Genomic DNA, 27766 nt, shown 5'->3' with positions numbered 1-27766 from the left:
CCTCGTTCACAGTCACGTGCCTCATGTCCAAAGTGGGACTCTGTCGTTGTTGAGGCGGTCACGACACAAAGCAGAGACAAGCCGTCTCAGACAGCAACACTTTAGTATCAAACATGACCGACCTTTTATACACTTTGGAATTGTTTATACTTCTACCCTAACTGTTGGCCACAAAAAAGTCAACGTAATACCATTGGTGAAAAGTTGCAGGGACTTCAGCTAACTTTTTTAAAAATACTTCATCCAGCTGCAAAGTTCTCTTCTTATCTTCCACTAACTCCTCACTCACTTCTCCTGGCCTTTGTTATAGCCTTGGAGAGAGCATATCAGCTTCTTCTTGCTTCTCAGCTTCTTGTCGCTCCTTCAGCTAAAAGGCCCGCTGTTAGCCCCTTCCACACTCCTCCTCACCATATATCCACTGTTCTTCCTCTTCCAGAAACAGTCTAAAAGTGTCACATTCTGGCCCACTTCGTGATAATTTCCAAGACCCCAGGGTGATTTGGATTTCCCATTGGAGATTGTTGTGTAACGAGGGCAATGCCCTCACCTCAGGCAGCATCGGTGGCAGGATGGATTGCAGAGACTTCTCCTTTGCACCCCCAGCCCAGCGCTGGCACTGGGGATGAAAAGGCACTGAGGTGCAAGGCACAGGGTGCAGCTGAGGAAGGGCAGCCCAGTGCTGGGCTCAGAGGTGAAGCTGGCACTGCCCAGCGTGGAGAAGGTCCTTTCTGCAGCCCCTGTTACAGGGGAGCTCGGGCCTTGCTGCAGAGATACGGCCGCTCACTCGAGCAGTTCTCACTCCTCAATCTCCCGTCAGCCAGGTACACACACTGGGAATTGCCGAGGACAGGAGCCCTGCAGGCAGGAGCAGAGCCAGCGCTGGTTGCCAGGGGAACACCTTGTGTCCCTGTCCCCCCTGGCCCTGCCCGGCTCCCCGGCACTCACCGGGAGCTGGAGCTGCTGCCGTCCCCCTGCTGCACACTCTCAGGCTGTTGCCCGAGCCAGAAATCGCCGCTCCCGCAGTGGTGGAAGAGCAAATCCTGCCCAGGAGAGAGGAGTGGGAGCTGCCCCGGCCCCTCGGGGGGGACACGTGCCCGGGGCTGCCCCGCCCGCCGGGGCTCCTTCCCTGCAAGGCCCCGGCCCGGGGCTGCAGCCCCGGCCCTACGAGCACCGAGCCCGGCCCAGGAGCACCCCCAGGCTCCCCTCAGCCACCCCACACTGCCTGCAGCCCCTCACTCACCATGGCCTCCTCATCCTTGGCAATGGCCAGGGAGGCATTGAGCTGGGAGCACCGTTCCTGACCCTGCTCCCAGGTGCCGTAATCCCTTGAGAAGTAGTAGCAGACCCCATTGTAGCCAGCCCAGCCATGGGGACAGCCCAGAAGCGGCGGCGGAGTCGCAGGTGTAATTGGAACCTCGGTGCTGCAGGGGGAAGAGGAGAAGGTCTGAGGATTCTCCTGTGCAGGGAGCAGGGAGCCCGCTCTGCCCCGAGGGGCTGGGCCCAGGCTGCTGCCCCTCCCTTACCTGACTGCACAGCCAAGGCCACCCCCAAAGCCAGCACCAGGAGCAGCAGAATCAGATCATCCGTGAGCATGGGATGGGACCTGAACCATTCACCTGGAGCAGGAAAGAGCTGCTGGCTGCCAGAAGCAGAGCCGGCCCTGCAATCTGCTCAGCCCATGGCCAGGGAGCAGAGCAGGGAGCCCTGAGCCAGTGTGGTTCTCACTCAGCTGGCAGCCAGAGAGCCAAGAGCCTGGACACAGGCAGGGACACAAGCCAGGGACACAGCTGTGGGACAGGCTGCAGCAGGAGAAGAGCACAGGAGAGGTCTTAGGAGTTGGTGCTGATGATGCTTTTTCTGAAGGTGTATCAAAGTGTGCTAACAGAATGACAGTTTTCTCCGCTGGAAAGCTTTCCCTCACTGCCATCAGTGCACGAACGTGTTTTTATTGTGGAACCAGACGGACTGAGAAAAGCCAGCAGCACCCCGTAGCAGGTTCCTGTTTGCTCTGTGTCTGTGAGAAGTGGGCTGTGTGCTGGATAGAGAGACGCGCTGTTGGAGAGTGGCACCAGCCCCAGGTGGGAGCTGTGAGGATGATGGGGGCTCGGAGCAGCCCCAGGTGGGAGCTGTGAGGATGAGGGGGCTCGGAGCAGCCCCAGGTGGGAGCTGTGAGGATGATGAGGGGCTCGGAGCAGCCCCAGGTGGGAGCTGTGAGGATGATGGAGGCTCGGAGCAGCCCCAGGTGTGAGTGTGAGGATGATGGGGGCTCGGAGCAGCCCCAGGTGTGAGTGTGAGGATGATGGAGGCTCGGAGCAGCCCCAGGTGGGAGCTGTGAGGATGATGGAGGCTCGGAGCAGCCCCAGGTGGGAGCTGTGAGGATGATGGAGGCTCGGAGCAGCCCCAGGTGGGAGCTGTGAGGACGATGAGGGGGCTCGCAGCAGCCCCAGGTGGGAGCTGTGAGGATGATGGGGGGCTCGGAGCAGCCCCAGGTGTGAGTGTGAGGATGATGAGGGGCCGGCTCCTGCCGGGAGGAGGCTGTTTTAGGGGGAGGGTTTGCCTCAGTTCCCTCTTGCATGGAGCTGCTGAGTAGAGGGGTTTATGGGGGGCTCCCGGGGCTGTCTCACGGAAGGACACTGACAGCTTCTCACGGGGTCTGGGGGAACACCAGGATACGCGGTTGGATACGTGCAGGTTTGTTTAAAGGAGGTGCCGAGAGACAGAGCTTTGTGCTGGGAAGCAGCAGCCGAACAGGTGAACCTGTGTGGATTTGGAGCGGGGACTTTTGTCCTTCCCCTTCTCAATTTCATCTTGTCAGTCCCTCCCCGGTTCCCCAGGAACAAAAATGGACCTTATGAGGACAAAAGAAATTAAGGAGAGGGAAGCAGCTACTCCTCTGTTAATGTCTGTGTTTGAGCCGGGGGGGATCCCCCTTCACTCGTGGTTTTAAGGGTGTTGATTGAAGGAAAACCTGCCTTTTCCAGGCTGTTAGGGGTATCACAGGGGTGATAGGGAATCCCTGCGTTCTGTTTTAAGGGGAATAGGAAAAATACTGTTGTCGTATTATGGGTTTGATTTAAAGGTAGCCACCCTATTTTCATCATCCTAAGGTTTAAGTGGAAGGGGCAGCCCTGGTGTCCCTCCTTCTCAAGGGTTTGAATCGAGGTCGAAATCCCCCTTTCTCCATCATTTGAAGGATTTCATTTGAGGAACCCCCCTTCTCTTCCGCTGTCACTGAGGATGAAACTGAAGGGGAGAACACATTTATTCGCCCTTGCTGAAGCGAGGTGAGCCCCGCCTGCGGCGTCACTTTCGGGGTTCAATGGCAGGAGCCCCCAGCTCTCGCAGCGTTCGCAGGGTGGCAGTCGGGCTGTGCCGCTGCATTCGAGGGCGCTGCTTCTGCCCGCGGCCCGGCCCCGAACGGTCCCGCTGGGCAGCTCTGGTTTTTAAAGGTGTGCGGTGGTTCTTATGGGTCATAGCGTGAAGTAGAAGTTAGGTTTTTAATTCTGTTGTGGTGGCTTTTATTAGCGTGAGTGTGTAGTGTTTGTTTTGGTGGGCTTGAGGTAGCGTCAGGTAGTTGATCGGTGAGGGGGTTTTAATACTTGTAATTGCATTTTTGTTTATTATCTTACAGGGCTTTTACTTATTTGGTCTGTTTGATTGGAGTTTATGCTTTATTGTTATGGATAATTTGGGAGATATTGTTTATGGTTACATTTTTCTTTAGGCTTTGTGTTTATTTCTAGGTGGTATTTTTATTTTGACAGATTGATGCACTATAGGTTTATTCCATTAGGAATATCTTTTTTTGTTGTAAATTTATGTTTATTTGGTTTTGGTGTGGTGTTTTTTAGGTTGGTAGGGTTTTTTTTTTTTTTTTTGGTCCTTTGATGCATTTGGTTGTTGTTCATTAGTTTTATTTTTGGTTACGTGGGTATTTAAATAGTGTGTCTTTTTAGTGGTTGAGATTTTTTTACATCGGGAATTACTTCTGTTTTTTAAATTATTTTTATGGAGTATTGTTTCTTCTTTGAATTACTGTAGAGTTTTGGATTTTTTTTTAGTAACGTTCAGAGTCAGTGGTACGGTTTGGAGTTTAGTAGGTTGGTTTGATTTTTTTTTAGTAGTTTTTGTGGTTTGCTGTGTGTGTTTCTGTATGGCTTTCTTTTGGTTCTATTTTTCTGATGAAATAAGAATTGTTAGTGAAAAGACGTGTGGTTTTTTTTGGTGGCAGCTGGTTGGCTGGTGGAGGTATTTTAATTTTTTTTGGACGATATTGGTGGGAATTTGATGGTGTTTGTTTTGTCATTTTATTTAGGAAATGGATTTTAAATGTAAAATTATAACTATGTATGTGGGTTTCTATAGGGTTGTTTTAAATTTTTGCTCCATTTTTTTTTGATGTGATAAGAATTCTTAGTTAGAAGAGCATAGTGTGTGTTTTTTTTTTCCTGGCAGTTGGTTGCATGGTGGAGTTTTTTCAGTTTGTGTTATTTGTTTAAGGTGTTCTTTTTGTTAGTTAGAGGTTACTTTTTTTGTTAAAGTTGTTATTTTGGGGTAATTTGTTATTATTTTCAAGGTTTTACGGTGATAGAGATTATTGATATGGGTGTGCTGTATGATGAGAGTAATTTATTTGTGGAATTGATGGCAGGGTAGAGGACAGGTTTGTACAGAATATGTATTTTAGTCACAGCACTTGAGAGGGTAGGACGAGTTTTGTTTAAGTGTTTGTTTTTGAGGTGGTTTGGAGTTTTCTTGTCAGCTGGAGTTTTTTGTTGGCTGGTGGAGCTATTCTGACTTTCTGATTATATTGGTGGGGATTTGATGCTGTTTCTTTTGTAACTTAATTTTTAGGAATTGGGTCTTTTCAGTAGGCTTTTTGATTTTGCTTTTTTCGATGGTAAATATTTTTTAAGGAGAATTTGGATGAGTTTTAAAAATATTTTGGATATTCAGAGGGGTTTTTTTTTAGTTTAATTTGGATGAATTTATAGTAGATGGTAGGACTGTGTTTTTATTTTTGGGGTAGTTGGTTATAGGTGTATTGTATGTTTTTTAAGTGAAGGTAAATCTAGGTTTGTATTCAGTTGTTAGGGGAATGGAGAAAAAGGTATTAGTAATGTTAACAGTGGAGTGTTATTTTGTTGTTTTAAATTTTAGGTTGTATTGGAGTTTTGATAATTTTGTTACAGTAGTGTTTAATGGAGTTATTTAAGGTATGATAGTATATAGTTAATTTTTATTTCTTTTAGATTTGTGTATAGGTTAAATGGGGTTGCTGAAGGCTGAGTGGGCTTTATTAATTACTTTTTGGTGTTTTGGTAATGGAGTATTTTTCAGATGGGAGTTACAGTATTTTGAGTTGCTTGGTGTTGCTGGAGGTGTATTGTTGAGGTGACAAAGGGTATTTGGGGTTTTTTTTTAAAGAAGTTTTATTGTAGATGGTCCTAGATAGTTGAGGCTAGGTGTTTAATTGTTTTATGTTCTTTGGCTTGATTTATTTTGAATGTTTATTTGAGTTTTTTTGGTTTTTAAAATATTTGGTATGGAGGAAGTTAATGTTTGCAATGTATAAATTTTTGGGTCAAAATAGAATTATGAAATCTTTTAGTGAGTGTTTTTTAGGTTTTATTACTGTTAAATTTTGTGATATTTGTGTTTAAGCTAGTAATAGAAATAGGTTTTGTTTTATATGTTGTGATGAGGGTAGCAGGGACTGCATACTGGTGTTCACTAGGGTTGTATTTTTTTGTGGTTCAGATGTCTTAGCTTAATGAATTTATATAGTTTACAAGACATGTTTTTTTTGTTTTTATTTGGTTAGAGGCACAGAATTTTTAGCTTTAAGGGGGTTTTGGGAGAGATTTTAGAGGTTTTATTAAGTAGATGATACATGGGGTCTTTCTAATTTCATTTGAGAATTTGGTTATGAGTAAAGGCAGTTGACTATTATTGGTGGAATTTTTGGGTTTTGTTCTTTTTTTAAATTTACCTATGTGTTGTTGATTATAGCGGACCAAAGGACCACAGCCAGGTGACTGCAGGAAATTCCCAGCGGGCGAGGCGGCCTTCCTTGGCACCAGACATGGATTCTTATCCCTGGACACCCAAGAGATGAGTGGAGGGTTATGACCCCCCGAGAGGGGGACAAAAGCGAGGTGCTGGGAGGGCCTTTGGAGTGGCAGCTTTGGAGGTGGGGGTGTGCAAGAGGTGGCCCCTTAGGGCACGTAAAGGAAGAGTCACGGTGCTGAGGTGCTCAGGGCAGAGCAGTCCCGGTGCACGTCACTCGTGTCACTTGTCTATCGTGCCTTCTGTGTCTATTGTGCCTTCTGTCTCTTGCCTCATGCCCCACAAAGGATTATCCAAAAGCCAGGTGTCCATCTTTGCCACTGAGATCTCTGTGTTCCTCGGCCCAGTGTGTGTTCCTTCAAAGCCTTGACTCAGGAGGCTGGGCAGGCATCGGCGTAGCATCTCTCTTTAGAATCATCCAGCCAGATGTCTTTTCAGGTCCTGTTCTGAGCTGTTCTCGACAGCTGTGCCTCGCAACGATCCGTTCTGGCTGATAAGGACTTGTACAAATTGCAGGACAGGCAGAGGATTCTGCCGGTAGGATTCTCGGGTGCCGATCTGTGCGGCCCTTGCGATAAGTCCTTCAGTTAGCGCCTTGTTCCTCCAGGGTTCTCTGAGCCTCGTGGGCTCAATGTCACTCTCACCTCGGTCATCTGGTCCTGGCTGGCATTCTTCTGGCCGAGAGCTTCCTCTCCCTGTTGTGTCCCCTCGTTTGCATTGTTCTGTGTCACGGGTGTCTGGGTATTGGGCCCGAAGCTGCTCTGCTCTGCTGCACAGCCTGGTGTAGGTAGAACAGGACAAGTCCTGGGGAGTTGTAATGCTGGGTGTTTTAAGGGCTGTCTCACTACTAATTGGAATTGTTAGGGGTTTTTTAGGGTATTCTTGGTGCTTTTTTAGGACTACTTAAAAGCTTTTAAGGCTATTTGAGGAGTATTGAGGGTATATGGAGGAATTTTTTTGGACTAGGGCATTTTTAGGGATTTTGAGGGAATTTTTTAGGGTTTCTTTTAGGGTCTTATCAGGGCATTTTAAAGATTTTTGGGGTATTCTTAGAGCTCTCTTAGGACTCCTTAGGGATTTTTTAAAGGTTCTTAGGGGATTTTTAGGGGTGTTTGAGGGGCTTTTTAAAGGTGGTGTATTTTTAGTATTTTCTGAGGCTATTTTTAGGTTTTTGTGGGGTGTTTAGGACACTTTGAAAACTAGGGTAATTTTAGGGAATTGATGGGGTTTTTTAGGGTCCTTTTGGGGCATGACAGAGGCTGAGGGGCTGCTTGAGGGGCACTGGGGGGGCTTGAGGGTGGCAGAGGTTGGGAGCTGAGGGAGGAGCAGGGAGAGGGGACAGTGGGTGACACCCAGAGATGCTGAGGGTGGCAGGGGCAGCTGGAGGGTGACACCAAGAAGCTGGGGGCTGAAAGGCTAAGGAGAGGGATTAAGGGTGACACAGAGGAGCTGAGAGGGGGCTTGAGGGGCATAGTGGGGGATTGAGGGTGACAGAGCCTGAGGGCTAGGGGGCAGAAGGAGGGGCTGAGGGGTAAAGGGAGAGGGCTTGAGGGCTGGACAATCCAGTGGAGATCAGGGTGACAGGGTACAACGGCACCACCCCTCAGCCCAGCCCTAATCTCAGCCTAACCAACCCCCCCTAACAGCCCTTTCCCCCAACAGCAGCACAACAGAGCAACCCTAACAGCGAGAGCAGAGCAGAACCCTCCCGGTGGGACAAGACAGCAACTCTCATACCAGCACAACAACAGATCCCTGAGATGACAACAACATCTACTGCATAAAGGTAGGGAGGACATCTGAGTGTTAGAGAGCAACAGGTGGGGCTTGGAGGCTGAGCAGGTTTTTTTTGTCATTTTCCAAAACTTCTAAGGATATAGAGGGGATTCTTGAAGGTTTCTTAGGACATTTTGGCCCTAGCCTTAGCCCAAGGCAGTGTCTACTGCCCAGGGTTAGGGTTGCAGCTAGGGTTAGGGAATTAAAACCACAAAGCCCAGAGCTCCAGGCACACTGCAGCTGCAAAAGGCATCCCAAGGGGAACACAAAACTCAGAACATGGTTTCCACCACAGCGTTTTCCTGGGAACCTGCCTAAGGCTAAATGACCAGCTGTGGGCTGGAATTCCACATTGCACAGGATGCCTCCCAGACCCAAGCTGGCACCAGTGCCACCTCGGGCTGGTTTGACAGTGCTAAGTACCTCCTGCAAAGTGACACCAAGAACCTGAGCTGCTGAATTTTGCTTAACTGTGAAAAGGGGCAGGGTTTCTCTTAAGGGCCCAGGGGCCATGAGTCACCACCTGCCTGCTGAAACTCTGCATTGCACAGGATGCCACCCAGACCCAAACTAGCACCAGTGCCAACTCGGACTGGTTTGACAGTGGCAGGTGGCCCCTGCTATCTGCCATCAGGAACCCAGGTGGGTGATTTTTTTTTGCCAAGGAAAAAGGCCGGCATTGGTGTTCCAGGGCCTGTTTCCAGGAGTGGCCGACTAGCTCCTAAAATTCCACATTGTGCAGGATGCCTGCCCAGCCCAAGCTGGCACCACTTGCAACTCCAGCGGCTTTGAGAGTGCCATGTGCCTCCTGCAATCTGCCACCATGAACTTGAGCTGGTGACTTTTGTTTCCCAGGGAAAAGGGCCGGCCTTGGAGTTCAGGAGCCTATGGCCCGGAGTGGCCGGCTGGCTTCTGAAACTCTGCATTGTGCAGGATGCCTCCCAGACCCAAGCTGGCACCAGTGCCAAGTTGGGCTGGTTTGACAGTGCCAAGTACCTCCTGCATGCTGACACCAGGAACCTGGAATGGTGACTTTTGTTTCCCAAGGAAAAGGGCTGGCAGTGGTGTTCCAGGGCCTGTGGGCCTGGAATGTGAAAAGAAGGGTTAAAAGAATCCCAGCATAGAGTCTGACTAGTGCAGGAAGCCAAACAGGGCCATGTGAATTACCAATTCACAGAGAATTTGCTGTGGGGCTTCCTACCTCTGCCTTTACTGGTCTTGTGGCTTTCCCCAGTTCTGCTAGACTGTCTACTGAGTGCTCCTTGCCTTCACTGGGTAAAGTCATTAAAAAGGACTGAACAGCAAACATTCCCTGGGATGATGGTGTAATCCACACTGGCAGCTGGGATTCAGGCTGACAGAAAGGTTCAGAATCAAAGTGAGGTAATTATATTTATTGCATACTCTAATTTAGGCACAGAGGGATACAGGATTTTTTTGAGATGTAAAATACTAAGATTTAAAGTCATAGAGTTAGATTTATAGAACACAGACTGCCTTGGTGGTAAAGGTTACCTCAAAGTTACATTCAAATGTGATGCCAAAATATCAAGCTTTAACTAAAATGATTACTAGCAATGTCTTAAACAGTTCTGCTAAACTTAGACTGCCCAGGCCTTTCTCTGTCCCTAACTACACTACAGATAAAAAAGCCCAATGTAGCTTTTGCATGTGAGGTGACTACTGTATTAAGTCATGTAAATATTTTTACAAAAAAAGGTGAGCAACTAGCATCAGGAGATGTAGGCTGGGAAAGGTGATGAAAGTAATTAATTAAATAAATTCCTGACTGGATGAGAGAATGTCAGAATTACAAGGTCAAGTATGAGAAATGTCAACACTTGTGGTACCAGTCACCCAGCAGTGTAAAAAAATGTTGGCAGGGGAGGAGGAATAAACAAATGCCCAGAATTCTTTCCAAGTTTTAGCCAAGGAATCACTTTAAAATTAAAACAGAGTTGCATGTTTATTCTCAAAATTCTCACCTTAACTGATTTTCCAGCAAGATAATGTATAGAAATACTATTATTCTAATATGAAAATGGCAATTCTCAAAACACAATTAAATATATAAATTTAACAGACTATTATATTATACTAAGAAGTATCTTAGTATAGTTTTAAGTATTGGAGTGAGGGATTCAGTAAAACTCACTTGATTCAAAACAAGGAGAGAAAAAACATATCTATTTCCCTTAGCCATGAGAACATTGGACACTCACTACTTTCATTTTTTAGCTAATTGTGCCCCCTCCAGGTCCTTCTGTAATTTACACTTTCATTAGTTACCAACCTTCCAGCATTGCCAAACTGAATGCACTTTTCCAGTGTTGTAATAAACTGAGGGACTCTGAGTTTAATTATATGCAAACTATTGGCTTTTTCCATGTTCTTTATTCATTTGTTTGTTTGAGAGCTCCCTAAGGAGCCATCAGCAGCGGCCATCTTCTTGCATTACCAAAGGGAAAAATACAAACTTTCAGAATTTAAATACAAGCTCTTCAAATGTTTACCTCAAAGTGCTTCTTAAGGCAATTTATTCCCTTCTGTCATTACAGCAAAAGCACATCAGTATGAAATCATAGCAGGCACACACTCAGGTGAATACTAAAGTTCTTTGTTTACAAGAAACAATTTTCCTCTTTGAGAGAATGTATTTAGAATAAGAGTTCTTACTCGCTAGAAAGTTTAATCACATTTAGTTTTATACTTAATTCAAAATAATAATATCTCTCTGAAATTTTGAACAGCTTTAATACAGTTGCATGCCTAAGTGAATATTTTCAAGTAAAAACAAAGGGAATTTTTCACTAATGAAAATGGATATTGTGGAAGAAAGCCTAAGTTTAGGAGAGGATGCTTTGGTGGAGAAATAGCAGTAACCTTCTCTGTTACTGATCAGAGACTGTACTTGGGAATGACCCATCACCAGCTGAAGGAGGATGCCTTCCTACCCCTTTTAGAAAGGTTCAGGAAAACATCTGGAAGGGATACTGTGCAGCCTACCCACAAGAGAAGAAAGCTTTCACAGGTAAAATGCTTTGAGAGATTCAGGAAATAACATTTATAACCCACCAGCACAACATGATACCGATAAAGTGTGAACTTGGTAAAGTTACAAGGATTTTCAGTCATTTGATAAACACAGATAAGGGAAAATTGAGTAAAACCAGAGACCTGGAGAAGCAATAGGGATTGGAAACCTGAATATCTGTCAGATGAGGCAGTGGCATCAGCAGGGATAGAAAAAGACTCTCACAGCACATAAGTGTTCAGCAGTGGGTCAGAAATGTACTGGAAGAACTGCTGAGCTCCCACATTTCTACAGGCTCAGTCACTTGTCAGTGCACAAAGAGAGACCCAAGGGAGATGGAGCCAGGTTACATTTTCACCATAAGCTGCTACCAGCAATTGCAGACTGTAAACTGAGCACAGGAAACCTGCATGTTAAGCACAGTCTAGAAACAGGAATTTAGCATTTGGGTAAAACTCAGCTAAAACCTGCATTATTTCTTTCCCTACTTCAAAGTTTCAGTCACATATTATTTTCAGCATATCCCACTTCACACTTAGTATTTGAATAATTAAAGAATAGTTCTCTAATATCAGCCCAACACACACAGCTTTCATCACCTATAAAATCCTTCTTCATTGACAGGAGTGCATAAGCAGTCACTGGATGTGTTTGCAAATTATCCTTGGATTGCTCACTAATTCTGCTTTTGAAAAAAATTTGTTATTACAAAAAGCTTGAGTTGCATTTTATACAGTTCCTGTAGTCCTAATATCTGGCCATAAACTCATAACTACAGGCATAATATGTACCATCAATTTGAGGTAGATTCTATCTCATCTTTCAAAATTAAAAGCTATCATTACTTAGTTTTAAAATGCTAACCATCTTTCCATTAGTTCAAAAAGAATTTTGATCAAAGCTGTGTAAAAGTGAAGTGGAGGATGAACTGTACAAGTCTTGAATTCATTAACATTTGTCGACTGTTTAGCCTGAGCGATTGAATTATTAATACACTAATTACTTGGAAAAAATTACATATACAATCAGAATGCCAGCATACATCCTCTAATTTCAACAAGTAGTTTAGCTTCCAGAAGTACAGTCAATGCCCTATATCTGTAGTGTTTCTAGTGCCAAAGTAAGTGCATTGAAGGAAAAGGGGAAATAGGGATAATATCCAAAATCTATTCTCAAATGACAGACTGATTTTCTTGTCTTTTAATTTTTAGCAATTTTCATTAACTTGGACCTGCTTTTCAAAATAAGTAGACATTAAGTTCTTCAGATGAGTTCAGTGGCAGGGTTTGGTGTTCAAAAACATTAAAAGTCAGGGTAATCTTGACACCCAAAAGTTCTTACAAATAAAAATTATCTGCCATGTCAAAATGTTTCTGTATTCTGAATTTCTGTTTATTTCACTCGGAGTTACAGGCACAAGTCACAGAATCATAGAATGGCCTGCACTGAAAAGGACCTTGAAGATCATCCAGTTCCAACCCCCCCACATTGCTCAGGGCCCCATCCAACCTGCCTTGGACACTTCCAGGGACTGAGCAATAACACAATATCTGCAGTGATTGACCATCTGCTCTTCTGGAACTAGTGTTGCTTTAGAGAAGAAAATTTACCAAAGGAATCCATGTAGTAAACAGTACCCTACAGAAGGAGAAGAAAAGAATATTCCACAGGAGTGGAATAAACTCAAAAGCCTACAACAACACAGTTTCAGTTCCACTTACTAATTTTACTAAAACATAATTTAAATTACATTAGAAGAAAAATTAATGAAATTTAGATTATTAAACGAACAGAAGAACAAAATCACTGTACATTTCACTTGCCTGTAACTGGATGTAAAGGCTGCTAGGTAAGCTACAATTCCTGATGGAATAAGTGTATGTTACAAGATCATTTTAGAGACATTTTACATTCATTTAAAACATCCACAGATTGTTTTCCTATCCGGATTTATTCTTAAATTCAACAAACAGAAAGAAAGCACCTTATTCTAATGAAATATTTTAAAGAACAAAAACTACTAAGAGGACCAGCATGCCAAAGCCTATTCAGTTACATTTGCATCCAAATAAAGGAAGAAGACCAGTATAAAACATGCAATTTGAAATAGCTCTGTGTGAGATACAGGAAATAGTAACAGTGAAGGAAATTGTCTACAAGGGAAACAAAAATCCCTTAAAGAGATCACTGTCTCATAAAATGTATGTACACAAAATAAAAGAAAATATCAACAGTTTTTCACAACCAAGGATGTGTTTGCTAGTTTTGAGGATTTCACTCTTTTATATGGCTGTTTTTCTGAGGAGAATATTGGATGTAACATGTACTGAAAATGTTCTTCATCATTCCAAAAACAAGCATCAAAGGAAGCTACAATGTCCCTAGGACCAGCTGAAGCAGAACTTGACAAGGACTAGCCTCAGTTAATTAATCCCCTCTCACATTGGTGCAAGTTGCAGCTCTTTAAAAGTCTACCTTTTAAAACAATTTTCTAACAGTGGGTATTACAATACTAGTAGTTGTTCCCAAACTGAGAAGTCTCCCAAGCATGCAGTTACCAATCTTTCAGCTGAGTAACAAGAGACCTTCTCAGATAAAGGCATGCCAAGTAAGAAGCCTGCCATGCCTCAGCTTTCAAGGGCCACATTGACCTTGGTGCCCAGAGCAGATTTACTGCTCAACTGTCAGCTCCAGATGGTCCAAATCAGAAACAGCATCAAAAAAAAAAAAAAAAAAACCACACTTCTTCAAAGCATCTAAGGTATGCATACCAAAAAATATCCTGTGGGCTGGATGGGACCACCAGAAACCTCCAAGGACATTTCAAGATAGCCCTAATTTTGTGCAACACTCTCAGAGGATGTAAACTTTGCTGCTATCTGAAGAGAATGTTGCTTCCATGCCTTCTTAGAAACATTCCCAGCTGAAAATCAGGCTCTACAGCTTAACAGGTACCTTACATGAACTGATCTGTACTATTGGTTTTTTGCATATGTATCCCACCAGTAATTTCACCTCTCTTTTGGTGTTAAATTACACTGATAGAACAATCCCTTTAATGAAATTTAACTATTTTTTTTTGATACATACTTACATACCATAAAACTCCATGGTTATGACCCATTTAAAGAAAAAAAACCTCATTTATTTGGCACAATGCTGTTGGAAACAACTGCATGACTGCTGAGACACTCCTTTCAATGCAACCCAAATAAAGAAAAAATTACCAATCAATAGATAATAAACTATCAAACAAAACCACTGGTTTTTAAACTAAACATTACCTAAAAAGAGATCCTACTCAGAGTCTTGCAGACTAAAACTGTCTTGTCTAGCTATTGAGGAAGTTAATGGACTTCCTAAAAGGTAAACAGAGGTAATCATGACCAATAATTGTAGTTATGGTGAATGCATGACCCCTAATTTTTTATTCTTTTATATTTCACATAAAATGTCTTTTGTATTACAAGAGACCTTGTCCTGATTTATGCAAAACATTGTATCCTACCACTGTCCAGTGAAAGCACTCATATTTTTCTGGTAAGTACTGTCAATATTATTTAATTTGTGAGTTATAAGTAAATTAAAATCTTTAACTGAAATTGTCATCCCTCTAGCATTCTTTATCCTGCAGCATCACAAAACCAAAATACAGTCTTTGAGTCAACAAACTCTGTCTGTAACCTTCTCTGCAAATTCAGCAAACACACTGAGACTCAGCAGAGAGGAAGCAAGTAATTTTAATTAAAAACTGTTTACGTTTGGCTACTGGCCATTCTAGTTAGCAACCCATAAAATTGTTGTTCCAGGTATTCTCTTATCAGCAGAAATTCTCACTGTAGTGTAACCATTCCCTGTGTGAGCAAGCAAGCAGAAATTGAAAAACTGTGAACAGAAATTACCTTCTAATAGGATTGAGAGGTATCACTCACCTCTAAGCAGCACCTAAGCTGACTTAACCATTCAAAGTCACTCTCATCTTTGCCTTTTTTGCTTACCAGAGATGCAAGAACATCCTCAGCATGAGCATCAAGCTCAACAAGTGCTCCCAGAGTCACTCAATTCTGCTTAGCCAGCTTTCCTCACACCAAAGTGACAGTGTCCTCAGTCTGTCTATTATCCTGTCCCAGAAAATCCTCTGGTGCCTGCTAAAAATTTTAAAAGCTAACAAGTTGAATGCCTGGTCTTAGGCGTGATTATGTTTTCTTGTATTTCTTATTTTTTACTATATTACTTTTATTTCCCTGTATTAAATAGTTCCTTCTCACTGTGATACCAGTATAATGTCCTTCATTCACCAATAGCCCAACAGGGGTTTGAGAGGCTTTTGTTTCATTTACAAAACCAAATGTAAAACATCAATGGCACATATCTGCAAACAAAGCAGCATACACAACCTAATTCCTGCAACACAGGAAATACCCATGTCCTTTTACTGTTTCCATTTCATTCTTTCCAATACTACCTAAGAATATATAATTATGAAAAACATCTGAACAATTTACCTAAAAGACCTTTTAAAGTTAGATTAAAAAAAGGTTTATCCTCAGCAATAATTCTTGTGTCCTACCCCCTGCAAGATGCTTCCCACTGTATTTACTGAAGATCACTTTAAAGATGTAAAACTTTACTTACAGTCTCTGTAACATATAAACTAATGAGGATAAACAAGAATTCTCTCTTCAATAGCTAATCCACCTCCAGTACATAAAAAATTATTATTTATACCTTCCCAGCAATAGCAAACATTAAGGAAATTGAGTAGAGCAACCAGGCACACCAACACCTTTAAGAATTTTTTTCCTCTCAAGATTTCTTGTCCTGTTCTTTGCACTGTAGGGATGTTTCTCTGGGACTGAAGTAGCATTTTGGTTTCCAATTCTGTTCTTGTTTTTGTATGACTTTGCACTGCAGTCACTGCACACTGTCAAGTCTGTGTATGGGGACCCAAACCCAGCTCCTCTCCTTACAGCAAAGGCTGCATTACTTAACAAGATCCATATTAAATACTTCCATACCAACTAAGGTCTTTGGCCTTTGAAAAAACCTCAAGAAGTTCCTAATTCAATTAAAAAAAAAAAATTTGGGGAAAACCAGATGCTTTTTTTCTAAGTATTTATTAAGTCCCTTGAGAATTATTTCCAGAAATTCATTGCCGTTCCTCAGTTTTTCCAGTATTCCAGATAAAAAATATTATTGTCTTTTCAAGTGAATCACCATGCAGCACTACAGGAAGTCTTAATCAAAATGAATCTCTATTTCACATTCTGCTTTACTCAGCCATTGTCAGGTTTACAATTTACTGTCCTTGCTCATTGCCAGAGTTCACCAGAGAAGTAGTTAGGCAGCTTGTATGAAATTATTCCAAACATGACCTAGTATTTCTGAAAATCATTTCAAAACAGGATCAATTGATCAAGGAGCACAACTGCCATCATTCTGTAGGAGCAACATCAATTTACACTGCCTATTAACTGCGTTGTGCAATTAAGCAACATGAACAATTCATACATTTTGATGGATTTCTTAGTGTACTTTTATTGCAACAACGAAGTGACACATTTTACCCAGTGATCAAGTATCAGAATTCAATGCAAAGAATAATCCTTCCTTCTATATAAAATATATAACTATATACACAAGACAGGAGTGTTAATACAGGAGTTGTACACAGGCAACACTGACTTCAGTACCAACACTAACCAGTAATGTGATCTTAGAAAGGTATTCCCTGATCCTGAGACATTTCCTAAATAAATACATGTTTAAAAATTTTGTTCTCAAAACAAAGTTCTACTTGTTTTGAGAAGACAAGAAATTGTTTTTTTTTTCTTTTCACAACAGCACCTGAATAAGACACATTGTTGAATAAACCATGGGTTTTTTTGTATTTGGGTTTCCTGTATTTGTACACTGTACAGATGACAAAATATACATTAAGATATGGAGTGCTTGCCAAATTCTTTCTAGTGTTTTCCAAGTTAATTTCTCAAATTAATGTAAATTATTAGAAAAGCTCCTGTATAAGATGAAAGTTATCTCAGTTAATACAAATGCCAAAAAGGTTTTGAAAAGACCTTTAAAGAAATACAGTTGTCTGAACATCAGGTTCTGGCATTTAATTTGCCTCATGTCCCATTTATAGCCTAATCATCAGTACAGTTTTTAATCTTGCTCACCAAGTAGTGGAAAAGGGGTTGGGGGAAAAAAACCACACTGAAATGCAGGAGATTATACAAATTTACAATTAAGAAATCAAACCAAAGCTTCTACTCAGTCCCAGTATGGGCTTGAATTTAAACCATGACTGAATTTATTCTAGTTCAGTTCCATGCCAGGACATTGTGAACTGAACCAAACCCCTCACACTGCAATACAAAATTCACAGAATTCCCAGAATGACCAGGCTGGAAGAGACCTTCAAGATCCTCGAGTCCAACCCAGCCCCGACACCTCAGCTCAACCCTGGCACCCAGTGCCACCTCCAGGCTTTTTTAAACACACCCAGGGATGGGGACTCCACCACCTCCCCGGGCAGAACATTCCAGAGCTCTATCACCCTTTCTGTAAAAAACTTTTTCCTAATACCCAACCCATATTTCCCTTGAAAATGTTCTATCAGGGCAAAGTCCTGGCAAGGCAATGGGGGCTGATTAATAGCAATGCCCTGCTCCATTCCCAAAGCCTGGGAACACAGGTTCTGCCAAGACATCTCCTCTCTCACCTAAAGCAGTGTGCACTCCCCAGACCCTGGTGGTGCTGGGATGGCCAGAGGTGAGATGGAAACTGAGATAACCAGAGATGCTGGCTGACCCTGATGTCCCCCTGCTGTGCCTGGTGCCTGCCCCTGAAGGCACACAGCCAGGAAAACACCTCCAGAACGAAAACAAAACACACAACTGTATCCATCATGAGCAACTCCACAGAGGCTTACAGGGACAATTTCAGCCTAATCAATCCACTGAGGGCTCACAAGAACTGCTGACAGTGACAACTACGATGGACATCAGAGCAGGAAGATGTGCCCAAAGGATTCCCAGCAGGAGCAGCTTCCAGAGCCCATCCCAAAAGGAGACCCACCGTGCCAAGGAAGGTGCTGAGAGCAGGGAGAACAACCTCAGTGAGCAGCAGCTGGGGTCACTGACGGGACAAGGACACCTAAGGACAGAGGCTGCACTGCTGCACAGAGCCAGGGCTGCCAAAGGGGTCCCAGAAACAAACCCCTCACAGGGGGACAAAGCACACTGGACCCACAACTCCTTCTCAGCTTCTGTTCAGAGAATTTAATAGTAAATTCCAAGTTCAGTTTGAGCCCAGAAGCTCTGAATGTTTGATGCACATTTGCAATATGCATTCAGCTTTGGTTTAATGCCCTGCTCGTGTCACAAATCCTTCCCATCTGGTGACACCACCAGACCTGTGTGCTGATCTAAGGGATTGAGGTGGGGTGCAGCTCCCTGCTGCAATAATCACAGCCTTCCTTTGTGCAGGAAACACATCCACCCTGTGCCTCCTGCCTCTCAGATCACACCAAACTGCAGAAGTTTAATCTATACACAGACAATCAAGATGTCTGCATGCCAGCACAGTTCATAATTTGGTTTATAAAACAGTTTTTAATGCACAATTGTATAACTACACAGTGTCAAGAGAAAAGTGAGTTTTGTTCCCTTTCTAAGTATATTTATCAACAGCAAATGGAATAATTGCAACTGGTAAAGCAAATCAAAGCTGTGTTGCCAGTTTTATAAATGGGATTCTTCCTGCTTGTTCTTTTTCTTCCACATGAAAAAAAAGCTAAGGAAAAAAATAATTTATGCTTCAACGTAGTTTCCTATTTACAACTAAGGCATGAAACAAAAAAGGGAATGGCATCATTCCCATGGATTCAAAACATCAGTGTAACTTATTTTGCCAGTGACATTGCCAGTGTCAATTCTGGGGGGAAAAGTATCAAGAAAAGCACATAAATAAAGTGTACAAAAATAGCCTGAGTATCCTGTTAAAAGACCATCAATAATCTAGTTTCTAAATATAACTGTTAATATAACACAGATTGCAGCCTGGGATTTTTTTTTACATTTGCTTTTTTTTTTCCTTGCCTTTTTTTTCATTCTGCTTTCTGCCCTGGGAAGACAGAAAAACTTCTTTACCCAAGATTTTCCTAAAATTTATGGGAAGTGGAAATGAAACCACTAAGTAATTTAAACCTCATCAACACACTTTGTTTGAATTAGATATTTATAATGAAGGAATAATGTATGATTATTCAAATTTGCAATGAGAAACTAAGCCAATAAAGCAATTTTATTACCCAATGTCATATAAATGCAAAAAAAAGTCAGCCTGAACAGACTTAAATTAGCTTTATGCTTTAAGAAGCAGACAGACCATTCATAAGCATCCTTTTAAGCCATGAACCTCAGACCCTGCATTTGTGGAAGGACAGTGCCACCTTCTGGGAACTGGAGCCTGCTCGTTTAGCCAAAATCAGCCTGACACTGCTGAACTTCTATTCTGGCATCCACACTCCCCTGCACAAAAGATGACTTTTCTTTTTTTTTCCCTGCCAGTGATAGCACATAGCACATCCCAAAAAAATACTTTGTAATTGAGTAGCACTGAGTATCTGAATTAGATGATTTTATCAGAATGGATCATTCAACACACAATATTCAGAAATGCCCAGCAAACATCTCAATTCCTTGCCTTTTTTTGAATAGTTCAATAAGCCCACTCACAAATACATTAAAATGCAATATCCTACTAGAGATCCCTTGATATTAACAAATATCTTCAGAATTAAGGCAATTTTTTTCCAATCATTATTAGAATTACATAACAGGATTACCAGAATCACAAGGTAGCTGGTAATTCCCTGAGGATCAGACTCTGCAGAGCATGCATGAGAGGAGTTTGGGAGAGCTGGACTTGCTCAGTTTGGTGAAGTGGAAACTAAGGTAGAATTCAACTGTAGCCAGTAACAGGTATAAATCTTTGCTTGGGAGATTCAGCTTGGACAGCAGGAAAAAATTACTCCCTAGGAGCTCTGAGGCCTCTGGAGGTAATCTGCAAATCTGTGTTCATGGAGATTTCTGAAATTTGGATACACAGAGCTGTACCTGACCTGATGGAGTGGTGCTTTTTGACAGGAGTCAGATTAACTGAACTCCAGAGGTCCCTCCCAACCAATGTTTCTCTGATTCTGTCTGAATCAATGATTTTTTTAAAGAACCTAAGTAAGGAAGCTAAGATTAAGCAGAAAATGGATTACTGTTTCATTCAGAAGCAACGTTTCTGGTACGTACTACAAATTCTCTCTATACTCTTCAGACAGCAGTATGTACCTGAAAAAGAGCTGATTTAATCAACTCTTTTGGTCAAGAATTGAATTATGCACTTTCCTTCAGGCATCTGAGCCATCAGAACTGAAAACTGGCTCCACATAAAGCCAAGTAGCCTGAACCTTCAGCCTTTCATCCAGAACCTCCTGTATGAACAACAGTTTTCCTCTGCATTCCCAACAGCTCGGATGCATTAACTGGGGCTTCCAGCAAAGCATTTCCAGTGGACTGCTGAGACCTTTGGGGCAATTTGCATATTCAGCAGCAGATGCAAAAGGTGGGAGCTTTAAGATTCCAGCAGATTTCACCTCCTATGATTTCCTGCACTAACCAATACCAGGTTATTTTCTGCAACTGGATCATTTGTAAGGCTGCTGACAGGAGTTCCTGAATGAGGTGAATCCAATGAACAGACAGTACCAGAGAATAAATGCAGGACATGTTTTAGCAAGTAACAGTATTTGTGGGCTAATTCCCTTTAACAGACTATGGAATCTGGCTTCTGACAAACACCCAAGCCCAGACCACTATTTGTGTTTGCTAGGATAGGTTGGGATTGCAGAAGAAAGACAGGAAAGCCACCTAAACTACTGAACCAAAACTAAGCAGGCTTTGTCCTGCACACAGGACACCAAAAAGATGTGGTTTTAATGAAAAGATTTCAAGCAGTAAATAGCCCAATACTCACATCATATTTTATTTCTGACCTCAAATTCCAAGTGTGGAGGTGGAACAGATTTGGTTGATGGATTAAGTTCAGTATTACTGCACCCACTATGGGTACATATTAATGCAATTCAATAGTTATTCAGTCTTGCCTTTGAAAGCAAAAAATTCAAGGTCCTTTAGTCTATCATTTGTTCTAAGTATTCTCAATATTTTTGCATCATTTAAAAATTATTTACCACCACCATTTGGCACTTCTTACTATCTCACCAGTATCACACAGATGTGCAAATAGCAGTTCTTTCTATTCCCAATTCACTGACAAAAGCAATTTGCAAAAAACATATAAAAATAAAATGCTATTTATAACCCTATAACAAACCCCTATATTCTTCTTTCCCATATAAAAACAGGAACATTTTTTAAAACTCCCATACTACTGGGCAATAGAGATGGAATTATTACCAAAAGTGCATGCTGTTAAAATGGATGTTGTATATTGGTTCAATAAACTCATTTGTTGCACAAATATACAATTCATTCAACATCACTGGAACCACAGCAGTAATTTCTCAACAGCACACTCATACATGGGCTGCACCCAGTCCTGTTAAATTAAATATGGGAAAACTTATTTAACTTCTTCCTTTTTTCACTGCCCCAGGTTCTAAACAACAGACCACTGGACCCAACCTGTACCATTTCCTCTAAACAAGTCCCTCTCTCATCCTTTAGCTCTGGTACCTCATCTCTGGTGACCTTGCTTCCACCAAGAGCTAGAGAAAAACACAGTTTGCAAGAGGAACTTTAGGAAGGTCAGTTAATTTGCTTACACCAAAATGAAGACAAGGAATTTGGAATTCTCTTTGGCAGCAGTCTAGAACTCTCCATGCTTTGTTAGGTTACTAAGAAAGCAGCCATTGTGGAATTGCCTGAATCCCAAAGACTGAAGCAACAGTCCTGTGTTACTGAAGTACTACCTTGCATTAGCACTGTCAGTCACCAAAACACCCTGAAATGAGGAAATCTCCAGGGCAAGCTTACTCTTTTTAAACAGGCAAACCCAACTGGTTTACATTAACAAGGAAGGAGCTCCTGTACCATGGTAGTGTAGCAATTAGAGATTAAATACTTACTGGAATGCACATGCAGGGATATGGATTCATATTTACTGAATATGTAATGAAATCTGAGAGAGCATTTCTGCAGGCCATGGGAGTTTGGAGGTATCCACAGTAGGTAGATATCTATAGCCAAGCTTTCTAGGAAAAGCTTCTGGGTTTTCACAACATGGCTATATTGGGGGGATTTAAGAAGTAAGTATTTCACTGAGAAAAGAGACAAAACCAGATTAAAATCTATGCTCAAAGATGAAAGTACAGAATTTTGAACACAATGCTTAATGTTTGAATTTAATTTTCTGCTTTGGGAAAAATATATAAATCTTTCATCCCATCCCTGAAAGTTGTCTTTCTTCAGTTTCTTCATCTCCTTTACATAAGCCCTAACATTTTTAATTGTTGAAGAGCTAAACAATTCAGTAGCTTTGTATTTTAAGTAGAAAGTTCAGACAAAATTCTCAAAGTCTTCAACCTTTCAATCTCTACTTGAGATATATTTTAGCTGGTAAAACAAAGGTATTGATTTAGCTGGTAAGACAGAGGTATTGATATAATACATCTGCTGTCTTAAGTACCAGAGTGTGTTAAAAATATGCAGGAACATCTCCAATGCATTAGCACTCCCACATCATTAATTAAGAGTAAAAATCAGCTTGAAGGGATTAAATAGTGTGTGGCTGACAAGGGACAAAAGCTTTATCCCTTTAAAACAAGATTAATTGGCTGCTTAAGGAGGATAAACAAAAGCATTTGAAGACTCTGTGCTTTAGATTAAGCAGAAGAGATTTCTTGTTTGGTTACAATAGTTGGTGATATTCTATTAGAGAAAATCACCTTTTTCTCTTTTCATAATGTTTAATGAAAGGAGATTCTCTCATAGTCTGAATTTGACAATGTGGTCTGAATATCACCTACAGATGACAAAAGATGGTTCCTGTTTCTGTATAGTCATGAACTCCATTTAATCCCATTTGGAATTCCTTTCCATTACAGCTTTCTCACTCAAATGTTCTTTGCTGGCTGTTTCACTGACAGGCTCAAACTCTTCTAGCAATGGTTCAAAATGCAAGTTAATGCATGACAAAACATTTAAGTATTCAGAAGACAATGGTAAACCCACAATTTTGGACATCTTTCCCAGTGTCTTTCTTGCAAACCAGGATTGTGAATCACCTGGATTAGAGGAACGTGGCATCTCAATTCCTCTGCTTTGCATTTAACTTGCCTTGTTATAGCTAAGGCATGTGGAGAAATGGGGGAGGCTTTGACAAGTTTATACAGCCCGTGCCAGAAGTTTCCTACACCATTCTACTTCATCTGGGTTCACTCCTCTGTCCAGTCTGTTCTCTGTTGTATTCCACAGCCATATCACTGAGATGACAGATCAACTCAGGATCACATAGGAACAAATTACCATGCTCAGTAAACTTGCAGTTTAAATATAATATTGCACACTACCCAGGATGAAATGCAATTTGTTTATTCCCCAACACAAAATAGCATAACACGTGTTCATCTTAAAGGCATCATATTCTCAGAGAGCAAACTTTCACTTTTTGCTTGAAAAATTTGCTGCAATTATGCCTGATATTAAAATTCACTGTAGCAAAAGTTCAAATCACTCAGATCCAAATTCAGCTGAGGCACCCACCTGTATTCCAAACATTTTATACCAGGCACATGCACCAGAACTTTGTTGAACAGCAAGTGACTAAAGTTACATTTCAAGGGTGAATGTAAGTGCTTTGCTGAACTGAAACATAAATCCATCAAAGAAACAGCAGGGGTTGATTACTGAAGGGATATTTGTGAAGTGAGGGGATGAGGTTTTACAGTTCCCAAACTGCAAACTCTACACTTGCTAAGTTTTAAATGATCATTCAACAAAGGCTGTAAAGGCAAAATTACTTCACACAACTTGCCAATGAGTGCTTTTTTAAAGTTTTCTTGTGAAGAAGTAAATGCATATTCAAGTTCTCTATCTCTCAGGTTTCAGGTCTTTGATTAGTTTGGAGTACTGGGAATGGATATCGAGTCTTCCACAGCTAATTCAATTGCTTGAATTTAATTCAGGAAAACCAAGAGATAGTCACTGTTTGACTGCCCTGCCTGCTCAGAAGCCTGCACAACATGCAATTTAATTCCCCTGGCATGCTGCCCACACTACAGAAATTACTTGTTATCTGCTGCTTACAGTGGCTAGATGGGCATCGATATAAACCCCCAGCCATCACATACAAACACAGTGCTTTCTGAAAAACAGCTTTTAAATGTCCAGGTAATGCCCATATCACTAACTAAATACCTACATTTCTAACCAGCCACACTGCTTGCTACCATACTCCTCTACATCTGCGACCTCCAAACTTTCTTGCTCATACAAGAAAGATTAAGCAAAAAATTTTTGAAGACACCCCCCCAATATATGTGTATTTATTTACAGGTTGTACACACAAGCTACTGTATTAACATATTATATACACAATAAAACATACACAAAAGTTAGACATTAAAACCAGAATAAATTAAGATTAAAGTAACAATATTATAATTAATTTGTATTAACTTTTATATAAACTTTTTTCCTTTTAATTATCTTACTATTATTACTACTATTTTAAGTGAGAACAATTGTGTGATTGAATACACTTCATTAGTCTTGGTTCAATATTTTGAGATTCAAAAGTCTAAGTTCAGTTTATTTCAACACTTTGTTTTAATGGCTGTCATAGCTTAAAGTTTGATGACAGGTTCAAATGGAAGAATTGCATCATTGGCTAGGCTTAATAAATCATGATCCCATCCACCAGTTATGCAATGATTTTTCTTTAAATTCGTATAGTTTATTTTTATCACTTTACTGTTCTTGCAAACTGACTGGAAGGCCTTGCATTTTTGAATTTTTAAAATCACATTAAAAATTTTTGAAAGAGATTGCACCGAGCCTTGTCCAGCAGAGATGTGAAGCTCTCCGAGGCCAATACCTCTGCAGGCACGCTTCTCCCGTTTTACCCTTCACCGCAAAGAACATCATCATCCCCACGCCTGGTGGGAATTCCCCCCGCTGCCAACCGAGGGAGCTGCCGCTCCCGCCGCAGCAGCAAAGCTCCGAGAGGAACGCGGCACCATTTGCTCTGCAGGCTGTAACTACATCCCTGCACCTCATTATTTTCTCCCAACACACACAGTTCCTCAGGACTCCCTCCACACCCCAAATGCCCCAGCCCCGTACCCCGCCCGAGGTGATCTGATGGGCTCGGGTTCATCAGCAGCTTTACAGCTGACGTGGGTGAAATCACCTGAATCCATCAGGTGACTGTGAACTTCGAACGTGCTCTTTGTAACCCGTGTCATACATAATGAAACTGAAATATAAAGCTCAAGCGGCCTTGATTTGTGTAAGCACTACCTAGCAACAACCAAAACATCAGCGTGTTATCAATGTAATTGTCATACTGAGTCCAAAACACAGCACTGTGCCAGCTGCTCAGAGGAAAATGAACTGTAGTCCAGCAGAAACCAAGACAATGACATCATATTTTGTACTTTGCACCAAGCTGAAGCCTTGGTACACAAATTAATTTCTGTGGTTTCTAAAGGGGGGCCTATAGGAGAGAGTCACCTTCTCTGGAAACAGCACAGGAGCAGCAGCCCAAACCAAAAGCATCTGTTTAAATTTGCCCTGCTGAGCCAATTAAAGGCGATCCGGGCAGCTTTAAGGAGGACTGTGTTACTTGCAAACCCCTGTTTTGCAGAGTTGGCAGCACAGACGGCGCGCTTTGATGGTTGGGTGCCAATGCCCTGCGCCTCAGCGGGACCGGGCACTGCGGCCTCTGCGCCAGGCCCTGCTCACACCGAGCGAGCGCCGGGCTGGCAGCGGTAAAACCCGGCACGGCAGAAAGTTAACTCACAAAAGGGAGTTCAGATAAAAAAGTTTAAAAGTATATAATAATAATAATAATAAATTTTAAAAACCGTACCTTTCAGCTCAGAAAGTCCGCTCCGACAGCCCGGTGCCCGCGGGCGCTGGGAGCGCCTCAGCCGCCGCCCCGAGGCCCCGCGCTCGGCCGCTCCCGGCGCTCCGCAGCGGGACCCGGCCCAGCTCAGCACCGCCGCTTCCCGGGCTCCACCGCCCCATCCCAGCCGCTGGAAACCGGCGGGAGCCCAATCCCGGCCGCCGTGCCTGGCCCAGCGCCGGGAGCCCGGCAGCGGCTGCGTTGCCGTGGCCGGGACGCTGAGCCCGCGCCGGACGCGCCTCGGCCGAGAACGCCTCACACCTGAGGGCGCGGAATTCAGCACACCTGAGGGGAATTAAACTGCCGCAAAGTGTCTGCAGCTGTGCCGGTACTGCACCGCGATTGTCTGCCTGCAGAAAAAGCCTCAGCCCCTGCCGTGCCTGCCCGCTTCAAAGAAGGATGGTGAGCACGGCTCCGAGCAGCATGTGCCATTCGCTGCTGCCGAGGCCGGCGTCCTCCTCGCCTTTGTAAAAAACCCACGTGTGAGTTAATAATCCAAAAGTGAGTGCAGGTGCTCGTCTCCAGGCAAAGCGGGGGACAGGTGCCTCAGCTAAACATGCAAAAGAGCTCAGCTGTGTTTGCAAAATGATTCCTGCCGAGATAGAATGGGCTTGGGTGGCTAACCCACAACAGCAAGCGAAGGTTTTCCAGGTGCTCATCGTGCACCAGCCCATCTTGTGCACAGTGACTTAGGATTTAAACCACCTGCCCCCACACTCCTGGGAAATTATAGAATCCAAGAAAATATAAATTAAAGTCTCATTCCGTTTCATTGGTAGTCAGTGGGTATTTCCTCCACTGAATCCAATGCTTTGACCCATCTAAATCAACTACTGGCACAGTTGGTATGACTTCCAACACTTTGCTGTGGCCAGGTTTGAATTTCTATGGGATCTGAAACAGTTTTGGCCATGTTGAATAGTTTGTGAATTTTAAATGAGGTTTCCGGATGCTTTCACAGCAATATATAAAAGCTAGCACTACATTTTACAGCATTAACCTGCTGAGAAATGCCTATGAATGAGCCCCAGTTCAGGCCTGTAACCAATCTTGTGAACTGCACAGAGCAGTATGAGTCTACATAGCAAGTTTAAACCATAAAAACCCCTTTATTAAAATACCACAGGCAAAGAACCACTAGGGTATTTCTGCTTTGTCCAGCTGCAGAAGGCTCAACATCACCTGGAATTCCCAGTGCATTTTCTAAATCCTAGCCAGCACCAAAGCCTGGTTTTGACTTCAAAATGAGAAATACCCTCATACTCAACCTAGCATAGGGAGATTCACACAAGCTCTGGTCTGTCCTGGCTATGAGTTGGACCAGTCCAGCTGGAAACCATGCAAAGGATGCTCCCTGCTATTTTCAACTACCAGAACCACACCTACAGCAAGCAGTGCCACATTCAGCACACACTGCCAGGCATGGGAATCCTTTTGGGGTTTATTGTCTGATTAAGAAACTGGAAATAGCATACCTGCTTGTACTCTTCAGAGGAAGAAAGAAACAGATTGCTAATATGAAAAACATTATAAAGAAAATGCTTATACATGTAGTACTTTTTATTATCAGAAGAACTTTCTTCTTACAACAACAACAATACCTACCTTGCTGTTTATTCACTACATGGGATACCAGATAAGAACTTTTATGTGATCATTCCTGTACCTGCTTTTAATTATTAAAAAGTTTCCTTTTACTCTCATAGCACATTACTCACTGGCAATTCAGCCTTGTAATAT

At 42.4% G+C, this 27766-nt stretch overlaps 1 protein-coding gene across 1 annotated transcript; it reads right to left on the bottom strand.

Annotated features, from left to right (window-relative positions):
- Positions 1 to 39: 39 nt before the first annotated feature.
- Positions 40 to 26939, bottom strand: LOC132330234 (uncharacterized). Its single transcript, XM_059852307.1, has 4 exons — positions 26861 to 26939; positions 25991 to 26311; positions 1241 to 1421; positions 40 to 1040 (listed from the first exon to the last, which is right to left on the bottom strand). The coding sequence occupies exons 1-4, from the start codon at positions 26937 to 26939 to the stop codon at positions 803 to 805; spliced, it is 819 nt and encodes a 272-aa protein (XP_059708290.1). The 3' UTR covers positions 40 to 802.
- Positions 26940 to 27766: the final 827 nt, after the last annotated feature.

The sequence above is a fragment of the Haemorhous mexicanus genome, chromosome 8 (assembly GCF_027477595.1).
Source record: "Haemorhous mexicanus isolate bHaeMex1 chromosome 8, bHaeMex1.pri, whole genome shotgun sequence".
Lineage (NCBI taxonomy): Eukaryota > Metazoa > Chordata > Aves > Passeriformes > Fringillidae > Haemorhous > Haemorhous mexicanus.
The sequence above is the reverse complement of the archived record's forward strand: the minus strand, read 5'-3'. Positions and strand labels throughout refer to the sequence as shown.